An 11319-nucleotide genomic window follows, 5' to 3' on the forward strand; every position below is an offset into this window, starting at 1 on the left:
AAAACTGTCCTGCATTCCCTGCTGCATCAGGCTGAATGAGGCCCATCCAGTCTGTCCTTCTCTTCTCTCAGTGGCTAACAAGATGTTCATTATGGGAATCTCCCAAGCAGAACTTGAGCACAAGAGCAACTCTCCCCAGTTGTGGTTCCCAGCCATTGGCATTCATAGGTATATTGCCTCTGACGTGGAAGGAGAACATAGCTATCACAACTGGTAGCTAGGGAATGGGCAAGAAATTCAGCTCACTTAAAGGCAAACCTACATAATATGCACTTTCAGAAACAATGCAGAAAATGCACTGCAGCCCTTCTCCAAATTTAGTAATGCAGTTCTTGCCAATCATTGCCCTTTTCTGGAGTAACGTGAGTAAAGATGCACACATCCACAAAAACAGCATACAAATATGTGTTGTTTTAGGGGAAATTGTTTTGTGAAACAATGCCTGTTAGTGGAAAAATATTTCAAACGTATCAATTAGGAGAATCTGCATAAAAATGCTAATGACTTTTCATGAGAACTTAAAGGAATAGCGGTCTTCCACAGGCTGTGGAAATGTGGAGAGCTGGTTGGAGAAATTAAAAATGGAGAAAAACTTCAATTCACAGTTCTATCCATCTCCAAAAAGGGGTGATCTCTCTCCCCAAACCCAGAAAGCAAACCCCCTCCACCTCATTCTTCCACAAGGATACTGTGTCAGAAATAAAAGAGAGTGGTCATGGCCCTTAAGGGCTCCCTGTCTGGCCCTCAGAACTCTATGAAGGCTACACCAACTCCACACTTACTCTTACCAGGCCACACCCCTAACTCCCCCCCCCCATTATTTTGCATGGTTAGAATAGTATCCTTGAACTCCAATAGTGCCTCTTGCTTGCTCTGGCTGCAGTATAAAGGTAGGGGTGGGTGGGTGTAAACTAAGCTATGGTACAAAGGTGAAATTTTCATTTGGTTCTCCACCCACATTTGCTTTGGGCCCCACCCACCACTGGCCCATGACTCCCAGAAGGGAATGTGGCCCTTGAGCTGAAAACCGTTCCCCACTCTTTCTCTCAAGCATCTGCTCAGTTCTTAAAAGCACCAGCCAGGTCTTCTTGAGTTTCAGAGGTGCCCTCCATGAATGAAGACTGTGATCTATGCTCCCAATGTTCCTTTACGGTCAGGCATTGCAGGGGGGAAATTGTAGCGTTTGGGGGGCGGGATCTCTTCTGCACTGTTCTCCCTTCCTGCAAAACATGCAGAAGTAGCCTTGAGACTGAGCTGCCGAATCAGAACAGCTGAAGTCAGTGGAAAGGAGGAGACTGTTGTGGAATCAATCCCTTCTTGACCCCCTTTTGCGAAAAACAAGATTTTGCAGAATAGGGAACAGGAAAATGAGAAATGCTTGTGTTGTATGAGGCAACAGAAGGATGAAATCAGGGGTGAGGGCACTGCTGGTCATCCCAAGAGTGTTGAAGATGTAGCACAGGACAGATAAGGAAGGACTTCCACAGCCGAAGTGGGTGGACAGTGGACTTCAGAAGAGAGCTGCTGTCCTCCGTCGCCCAAAGCGGAAGCTGAAGCCTCCCTTCTTCCGGCTGTAGCCATTCAGCTCCTCAGCAAGGTTCCCCAAAGTGCCAGCCCTCTTCTCACCTGCCTCCTCTGGTAGGTAGTTGGTGGCTTCATTCTCATCTTCTGGACCTCCTCCTCTCTCCCTCCCGAAGCGGAGGCGGATGCCAGCTCGCTCCTTCTCAAACCCCTGTAGTTCCCTGGCGATGCTGAGGAGGGACTTGAGGTCTCCAGGCGAACACTTCCACTTGGCAGCTCCGGGGACCCAGAGGCTGGCCTTCTGGCCCAATGCCTGCCCCTCATCCAGGGGGAAACAGACACAGAAACTCAGCAGGGAGAAGCAGGAGAAGAGGCAGGAGGCCTTCATCTGGGGAGAAAGTGAAAGACATGTCACTGGATTTAGGCATCCCTAGACAAGTCCTCAACCCACCACACAAACACACACCACAAACACCTCTGTAATTTATAATGAATAAGGGAAGAGCTAGTGGCTGCATTCAAAACTATGAACTATCTTTAAACTATCATGGCTTCTTCCAAGGAATTTTCGGAGGCTGGAGTTTGTTAAGGGTGCTGAGTGGTGGTAGGAGACCCACTATTCTCTTCACAGTTCCCAGAGTTCCCTGGGAAGAGAGATTGACTGTCAAATCACTCTAGGAGTTGTGTGCTTTACTTACATTTTTAAATTTATCATTGATTTTAATTATTCTCTGAATGTTTTAAATAAATATTTTTAACAGCCCCCCCCCCAATTTCATTGTTTTATTCACATTTTAAACTGCTTATAAGTATATAAGGGTACTGAGAGCCATTAGTTCAACAATCAATCACTCTTCTCAGGGAACTCTGGGAATTATAGCTCCAGGAACGGGAATAAAGATCTCCTAACAACTCTCAATAATTCTCCTATCCTGTGGTTTCCAGCAGCTAGTATTCAGAGGTTTGATGTTTCCAACAGTGGAGGTAGAATATTCATTCTGGATCAGGCCAAGGGCCCATCCTGTTCTCATAGTGGCCAACATAGTCTCCAACTGCCCTAAAAATAATGGGACTGTCACAAAAATCCTTGCACCATCATGGCTTCTCACTATGTCAAGCAGAGTCCTGAATTCCCCTGGCCAGTGGGGAAAGGCAGTGGGGAAGGGGAGCAAGGGGGAGAGGCAGCCTGACCTCTCACGGTGGTGCAATGGGAGCTGCGGGGAGAGGTGAGCAGCACTGGCCTTCATCCCACCTTTCCTCCCTCCCTCCTCTGATGGTTAAGCCTGTCAGGAGCTAGAGTCAGGCGAAGGTCAGCAATAAACAAACACTGGTGTCGGTGAAGTTAACTCTTTATTCAAAGAAACCCAAATAGTGCAGCCGTAGTGATCCCAGCAACTCTTCCCAGTAGGTCTTCCCACAGCTGCCCTAGTCTCTTCCTCTCTAGGGTCTTTTCCCCAAGCATTCTGAGACTGTGTCTGAACACAACCAATCTGTTCTTTTCATTTCTCTATGTGTTCTGGGAGACCAGGCAGGAGGGGAACTGGTCACAGCAGGAGGAGGAGACTCCCTGGAGTCTTCAGCAAGCCACCCCATCTTGTCTCCTGGCCCCCCTCCTCTCCAGCCTTTGAATTAGGACTGCTCTCTGCCACACATTAAAATTATTGCTGCTGTTGTTACAACTTCATGTGCTGCACCACTGAATGACTGCCTTACTCTCCTACAAAATCCAAGAGGAAGTCTGGGCTCTTATTTTTTTTACTGCTTAGAAGTTTTTCTCTTTTGCTTCTGAGTGAAGCAGCAGGCATTTTTTCGCTTTCATTCTTTTATTAGTATATCTTGATTAAAATTTGGCCTGGCTAGTTAAAATTACCCCATGGCTTGATCTGGCCTGTGACCTCTTCCACTCCCCAGATTGCCAACTCTGTCGCTCCATTAGCACCATGTGGATTCAACAGGAGCCTTGTAAAACAAGAATGCAGGAAAACAAATTAATCAAGAGATCTGGACAGCTTCCTTTGGCAAACTGAGGCTGAAAGAGAGTCAATTCCGGTCGCAATTATTCGGATGGTTTTGAGGGGTTGGCATGGAGCCCCCTTTGAGCAAAGGCTCACCGCTGAAATGTGGACTTTTGGAATACACAGTTATCCCCCCTTTTCCTTTCCTGCTGTGAAATGAATTCTTCCTTTTTGCACTGCAAAATTGTGCGCCCTACTTCTCTCGCAGAGTTCATTCTTGTCTCGTAGGGTGAGATACAGAATAGTCTAAAACATTTATTGAATTTTCGTGTAAAGCTTTGCAAACCCTTGACACACCACAGGTATCTTCTTCTTCCCTAGACATAGATTTTTATGTTTCAACAGCAACTATATTATAATAAAATTACAGCAGTTGATAAAATAACAAGGGTGATTATAGATTTTTTTTTAGCACAATACAGTGAATGAATGATGGCTTAGCTTAGGGTGGAGGGGTCTTTTTCAGCACTGAGGGGTCACACCCCCTTGTTGGAAACCTTCTGTGGGCTGCATGCCAGTACTGGGTGGGTTGACGGAGAGAGTGGGTAAAATAACAGAAGTGAGATTTCCCCCCATGCTCAATTTCAAGGGGGAAAGTATTCATTAACAGGTGTAGCTTGAATTGAGCAGTGTTTGCAAAGGAAGATTCATGCGGCAATCAGAGTTTCCATTCGGCATGGAATTTACCACTGAATAGAAGTCCTTGCAGGAAAGTTTGGCTCCACTTGGAAGGCCTTAATGGGAACTCCTGAGTGATGCTGTTTCCAGTAGTGCATCATTTGGTCCCAGATTTGATGCCAAATGCAAACCCCACTTTAAGAGGGCTCATCCATACTGCCAATTAATCTGGATACAAAACTTCATGTAGCTTCATTAATTCTCTGTTGTCATGGAATCAAAGAATTGCAGAGTTGGGAGGGTAACCCAAGGGTCATCTAGTTCAACCCCCTGCAAGGCAGGAATCACAGCTAACAAATCCCTGATGGGTGGCCAACCAGGTTCTGCTTAAAAATCTCCAAGGAAGGAGAGTCTGCCACCTTCTGAGGGAGTCCATTCCCCTGTTGCACAGCTCTCACCATCAGAAAGTTCTTCCTAATGTTTAGTTGGAATCTCTTTTCTTGTCTTTTGAAACCATAGGTTCAGGTCCTACCCTCCAGTACAGGAGAAAACAAGCTTTCTCCATCTTCCATGTGACAGCCCTTGAGATATCTGAAAATGGCTACCATACCTCATCTCAGTCTCCTCTTTCCTAAGCTAAACATATCCAGCTCCTTCAACCATTCCTCATAAGGCTTGGTTTCCAGACCCTTGGTTCCAGACCCTCCTCTGCACACATTCTAGCTTGTTCATATCCATCTTAAACTGTGGGACAAAGTACTCCAGATGCGGTCTGACCAAGGCAGAATAGAGTGGTGCTATCTCTTCCCTTGAACTGGTCACTAGACTTCCATTGATGGCAGCCTAGATTAGCACTCACCATTTTGGCTGCAGTATCACACTCATGCTAAGTTTGTGGTCTACTATCACCTCTAGATCCTTCTCACATGTACTGCTGTCCACATGGTGCTCTCCTGCAAGTCACTGCCTTCCTATATGTTCCCCTCCCTTGATCCAGATTTTTTTTCCCCCATACCAGGGGTACTCTGAAAAAGAAATTAGTATGAGAAAAGGACAGGAAGGTGTGAGAAGGCAGCAATTTGGAGAAGAATGTAAAATAGACAACAGATGATTAATTGAGGTACAGAAAGCTTATTAGCTATATTAAATGAAAGTATGGAAGAGCCTTAACACTCATGCCCCAAGCCTGATATTCTCGGTTCAAATAATAAAAGGCATTAAAAATGGATATAATTTTATGTGTATATTGAGATGAAATGTGGATTTCAAGGTAAATAAAATTATGTGATAAAATTATGTGGGTTGCTATCCAGCCAAGTTCTACCCAGAGCAGACCTATTGAACTTGATGGACCTAAGTTAGCCACTGCAATAAATTTCCATAAATTTATTCTGAGTAGGACTAGCATTGCATACAACCCCAAATAATTAAGTACAGATTTTCATGTGGATTTTAAAATACAGAATCTCAGATTAATGCAGAAACAAAACAGGTATATGAACCCAAGTAAAATTAGCAGAGACTGGAGATAGATTTATTTTATTTGGAGAGCAAGTGTGGTGTGGTTGTTGCATTAGGGCCTAAGAGACCAGGGTTCAAATCCCCCACTCAGCCATGAAGCTCATTAGCTCAGTCACTGCCTCTCAGTCTAACCTACAACACAGGGTTTCTGTAAGGATAAACTGGGGAGAGGGAGAGCCATGTATGCCACCTTGAGCTCCTTGGAGAAAAGATGGAATATGAATACAAAATAAATTAATTAATTTCCCCATTGCTTCAAGTTGCACCCCCTGAAATCTCCTCTTCTAGATAACTGTTAAAAATGCAGCAACTCTGCCTCCCTTTGCATCTGGCTGCTCAAGTCATGAAAGGGCAGCAGATTTTAAGTCCTTTAATTTATCATAATTGTCATGTTTACTCCCCAGGGAGAAGCGCTTGTGGGATTCTCTGCTTCAGGTGCCAGAATAATTCAGCCAGCCTTTAGTTAACTCCATGTACCTTGACTTGGCACGAGGGAGGAGACTAGTTGTTTCCTGCTCTGCCTCAGCCAACAAAATGTGTTTAATTCTGTTCCTTGTAGAAATCCGAGGCACTTTTCTCCCAAATGACACACTTGTTTTTAGCATGCCATTTCCTCTAATCTGCACATTTTTGCAAGTGAATTTCCACTAACACAATACATTTTGTGCCTGCCATTTCAAGAAGATAAGGTGACCCTGGGTTCTGGATAAGGCCAGTGGCCCACCTCGTCCAGCATCCTGTTCTCACGGTGGTCAGACAGATGCTTCAGGACAGGTACACTAGAGCACTCTCTCCCCCTGTGGTTTCCAGCAACTGGTTTTCAGGGGAATTACTCTTTTTAATTTTTTATTTATTTGCTAAGAAAAAAAGTTCAACCATAAGAAAAAGAAAGAAAACAAATAACCTTTCTTGAAAAGATATCTCATAAAACTAAAAGTATCTAAAGGGCAGAGCTTGATTGACTGTTTTTCAATATGTGGCATGATTTTATTCCCTATACAAATGCTGAGGCGCATGGTCAATCAGTGCCTTCTGTACATGCAAATATCTGGCTCATTTAAGGCTATATAGAACAATAATGATGGAACTCACAAGTGGATGATACGTTTATTTTTATTAATCTTTCTTGTTTGTAAAAGAAATCTTTGGATCGGTTGATGCTTTATTAACCCTTTGGAGCCACACTGTGTCTTGGTGCACAGTGGCTGCACTACTTTATAGTTTAAAAACTAAAAAGCCTCTGAGCATAGAGGCAGAGCATAGCCATCGCAGCTAATAACAGTTGATAGCCGCATTGTCCATGAATTTGCAATATATTTCCAGTGCAAATAAACCTAAATTTTCCCACTGAAAACTTCCTAAAAAAACCTGCCCGTTGTGTTGGAACCTGCCTCATGAAGCCAGGCTACTCCAAGAGGCTGCCATCCAAGTCGTCAGAATTCCAGAGGCAAATACATCTGTAAATGCCTTGGAGAGAGTGAACCTGCCAAATATATCCTCCTCATCTTTCAATGTCTGCTTCTGCATGAAAAGGAGTTGCGTGATACTGTTCAGGGATGCAATAGCTTGGTAAATGACATCACTGAAATAAAAAATTTAAAGCAAGGGCATTTGTAACTTGATGCACTCTCAGTTATGTAATGTACTACTGTAATGTGCTTTTCGTGATATCATAAGATTGGGAAGAGGAGAGCACTGCTGTGATATTTTAGTTGATCTAAGACAGCAAAAACAGAAAAGCCCTGTTGCATCAGGCCGCTGGCCCATGTAGTCCAGCACCCTGTTCTTGCAGTAGCACACCAGATGACCCAATGGGAAGCTCACAAGCAACATCAGAGCACAAAACAACTCACTCATCACTTGTGATTCCCAGGAACTGGTATTCAGTGGCTGGCTGCCTCTGACAGTAGAAGTAGGCCATTAGAAGAGACTTGCTAGATCAGGCCCCTCCAGTCCAGCATCCTGTCCTCATAATGTCCAGCCAGATGCCTGTGGAAAGCCCACAAACAGGACCCAAGAACAAGAGCCTTCTCCCCTCCTGCTGCTTCCAGCAACTGTTTCCAGAAGCATAGGGAGACAGAGCATAACCATCATGATAGTAGCAATCAACAGCCCTCTGCTTCATGAATTTGCCTAATCCTCTCTTGAAGTCAACTAAGCCATACTCGCCAACATTTATCCAATGAAAATAGGGATGTCCTAAGTAAAAGGAGGACATTCTGGGATCAGATCAGAAACCGGGATGCCTTTTGTAAATCCAAGACTATCCCTGGAAATTAGGGGCACTTGGAGGGTCTTGCCTCCCCATTCTGAAGGAGGAGCCAGAGTGGTCCAGTTTTAGTGGGGAGGCTGTTGTCAAGGCAACCATGACTCACCCAGCCCAGCCTATGTGACATCACTCACTGCTGGCTTCTAGGGACCAACTGCAACTGATCAGCAGTTGGCAGTGAGGAGCAGGAGTGAAAGAGTGGGCAGTGAGTTTGAAGCCCTGGCCCCAAGGCAATGACCAGGTCCATTGCTGCGGTCCTCCTCTGCCTCATCCGGACTTCCCTGACATGGGCTAAGTGGAGGGAGCTTGATGGCTGAGAGATGTTTTGAACCCAGGGCTCCAGTTTCTTAACTTCTCCTTGCTCTCTCCTAGCTTCAAGAGGCTGCGAGAGCTGCTGGGCAACTGCTGCAAGAGGAACAAGGTCCACCTCTTTGTCCCCAAGGAAGATCCAGCCCTTGTGAGTGGCCAGGGGATGGAAACAGGCGAGTCTGGGGGTCCAGGTGAGCAATTATTCTGTTGCTGAGAGGGAGACGATGGCGAGGCCTGTAAGACTGACGATAATGGAGTCCGGAGGAGACTGACCTCTGCTTGGAGGAGACTTGGAGGAAGGCAGAGGTGGTTAGTTTGTATTTTACTTTCTTTCTCACCTTTTCCCTTTGTTTCACCTGCAGAATTGCCAGCCCAGGGCCCACCGTTGGAGCTCCACTCTTTGAGGAGGTTCACAGTGGAGCCCCTTGGGAAGATGATCTTCATGTGGCCAGGAGAACTTGGGAAGGGTACCTCAGCCTCCACCATCTTTGGCATTTAAAGCCGAGCTCTGGGAGGCAGTGGGGGGCAGTCCTTGGATAGGACATGCCAACATGCCCCCCAAAGGCACCCTGGGGGCCGGAGAGACCGCCTCTGGTGCCCACAGGTTCACCTTTCGCCCCCACCGAAATCAGGCTTGAAATGAACATCTTTTGGTAGCCAACAGAATAGGGGCAGTTTGGGCTTGGGAGGGTGGGGTGTGGTACCTCCAGGGGCTTCCCATCCCTTAAGTGGCTGTTCTCTTCTTTCCCTTTCCCTTCCACCCAGATGGAGTCATCATCAAAGACATTGAGTCAGGGGAGAGGGAGATCTTGCCAAGTTACCGTATTTTTCGCTCTATAAGACGCACCAGACCACAAGACACACCTAGCTTTTGGAAGAGGAAAACAAGAAAAAAAATATTCTGAATCTCAGAAGCCAGAACAACAAGAGGGATCGCTGCGCAGCGATCCCTCTTGCTGTTCTGGCTTCTGGGATAGCTGCGCAGCCTGCATTCGCTCCTTAAGATGCACACACATTGCCCCTTATTTTTTAGGAGGGGAAAAGTGAGTCTTATAGAGCAAAAAATACGGTAAGTCCGGCCACAAAGAGTGACAACCATGGGTGTAGCTAGGATTTTGGTTAGGGGAGCCTTTCATTTTGGGGACAAGATACAAGAATAAGACGGGAGAAAAGCACTTCTCTTTCGGCTCACACCAGGGAACTCTCCCTGCAAATGGCACATGGTTGCTATTTGACATCACAATGAATTTATTTTGTACACATAGGGGTGCCTCCCCACCATGCCAGGATCCTGAGACCCACAGGCATATCTGGCAGGATGGCGCCAAACAAAGGGTCCTGGACCAAAGTATTTTCTGAGATCTTTTTGATAACTGGGCCAACAATTCACCCTTCCCCTTGTCTGGCTCTTTTGAATTTGTATGTTTGGAATGAGACCTTAATAACAAAGAACTGATTTTGTATCTGTTGACACTGGCTGGGACCACAACTGCCAAATTTTGGAAGACCTCAGCAGGGCAGAATCCTTGCTCCTTCCCAAAGATGAGACTGTCAAGGCCCTTCTTCTGTGGAGATCGGGATTGGCAACTGGCGTCCCTGGGACCAAACTGCCCTCCTGAGACAAATCAGCTTGTCTAAGCCACAAACATGTCTTGAGGAACTGGATTTCTTGGAGTCTTTCTCTTCCCTCCTCCCTCCTCCTTCAAAGCCCAACTGCCTTTAACTGTCTCTCACACACACCTGTCCCAACTGTCACCTGCCTGTCACACTCCATCCTCAGCCAATCAGCACGCAGCACACCCCAAGGTTCCATTCTCTTCTCACAGCCCACCCACTGCTCTCACTTTACCTTATATCCCACAAATGTTTCTCTACACAACATTTTACCACATGTCCCTTAATATACAAACCTACGCAGGTCAGTTAACAATGACAAACACCACACAAACACACACATTTTACTACATGTCCCTTAATATACAAACACCACACACATAAACACACACACACCCCTGAACGATTTCGGTCTGGCACCTCCTCTTTCCTAGGAGGTTTTTAAGCCGAGGATGGATGGCCATCTGTTGGGGATTCTTCCGGTGGGATTCCTGCATCGCAGGGGGTGAACTAGATGGACTTTGGGGTCCCTTTCAGCTCTATAATTCTGTGATCACGGATACATGGAGACATTTGCAGGAGGGGGTGAGCCGGAGGAAGTGGGGCAAGCTGAGAAGCCCCCTTGCAAAGGGTTTGGGGGATGACAGAAAGCAAGGAGGATGGAAGGAAGAGAAACCAGGCAAGGGGAATCCTCTCTGGATTACAGGAGATCATGCAGGGAACAGCACAGTCCAAGAATTGCCGGGCTCTGTGCAGGTCTGGAGCCACTGTGAGCCTAACAGGGGTTGACTTCCCCGAATATCCTCTGTTTAGCAGTCACAAAGAACAGCATTGCCCAGACCTGGAGACTCTGTGGCTTATTGAGTCTGGAGTGGAGGACCTCAGGGACCCAAATGCACCCCTTTGGCTTCTCTGCCTGGTCCCCGATTCTCCCATTCACTGGGAGTTGCTGTCCTCAGACAATGCCTCTTGCTGGCCTGCATGGAGGATCGAGAGCGGGGATATGCAGAACCTAGTCGGCTGCACAGAGGTGACATTTTACATCCATTGTCTCGCCCACTTTGACTCTGGCTCCACCCATTGCTAGCATGTGGCCCCCAGAAGGTTTCACAGACAGGAAAGCGGCCCTTGGCTGCAAAATGTCCCCCACATCCCTGTCCCATGACATCCTTTCCCATCCCTTTCTCAGAGTCACCTCACCCTGCTCTTGATTTTTCAGCATCTCATTGTTGGTGAGCAAGGACAGCCTTATTATACCCTACCCATCTAACTGGGTTGCCCCAGCTACTCTGAGTGGTTTCCAACATATAAAAAAACTCAATAAAACATTAAAAACTTCCCTATACAGGGCTGCCTTGAGATGGCTCGGGGGTAAGATAACTCCATACCCTCCAACATTTCTCTGATGAAAATAGGGACACCCAAAGGAAAAAGGGGACATTCCAGGATCAA

At 46.4% G+C, this 11319-nt stretch overlaps 1 protein-coding gene and 1 long non-coding RNA gene across 5 annotated transcripts in view; both read right to left on the reverse strand.

Moving 5' to 3' along the window:
• Nucleotides 1–408: 408 nt before the first annotated feature.
• QRFP (pyroglutamylated RFamide peptide) overlaps nucleotides 409–11319 on the reverse strand; it is a 135938-nt gene continuing 125027 nt past the window's right edge. For 3 of the 4 annotated variants that reach the window (XM_083596635.1, XM_083596632.1, XM_083596634.1), the window contains exon 2: nucleotides 409–1909. In XM_083596635.1, the coding sequence (XP_083452761.1) occupies nucleotides 1511–1909 (399 nt within the window). In that variant the 3' untranslated portion in view covers nucleotides 409–1510. Of the gene's footprint in view, nucleotides 1910–9690; nucleotides 9791–11319 lie in introns of those variants that run through there. The other variant, XM_083596633.1, reaches the window with a different exon arrangement.
• LOC310754567 lies at nucleotides 9732–10315 on the reverse strand. Its single transcript, XR_014543863.1, has 2 exons — nucleotides 10256–10315; nucleotides 9732–10214 (listed from the first exon to the last, which is right to left on the reverse strand). It is a non-coding gene; the product is annotated as an uncharacterized lncRNA (long non-coding RNA).

Source organism: Podarcis filfolensis (assembly GCF_964270895.1).
Source record: "Podarcis filfolensis genome assembly, chromosome: Z".
In the NCBI taxonomy this organism is placed as follows: domain Eukaryota; kingdom Metazoa; phylum Chordata; class Lepidosauria; order Squamata; family Lacertidae; genus Podarcis; species Podarcis filfolensis.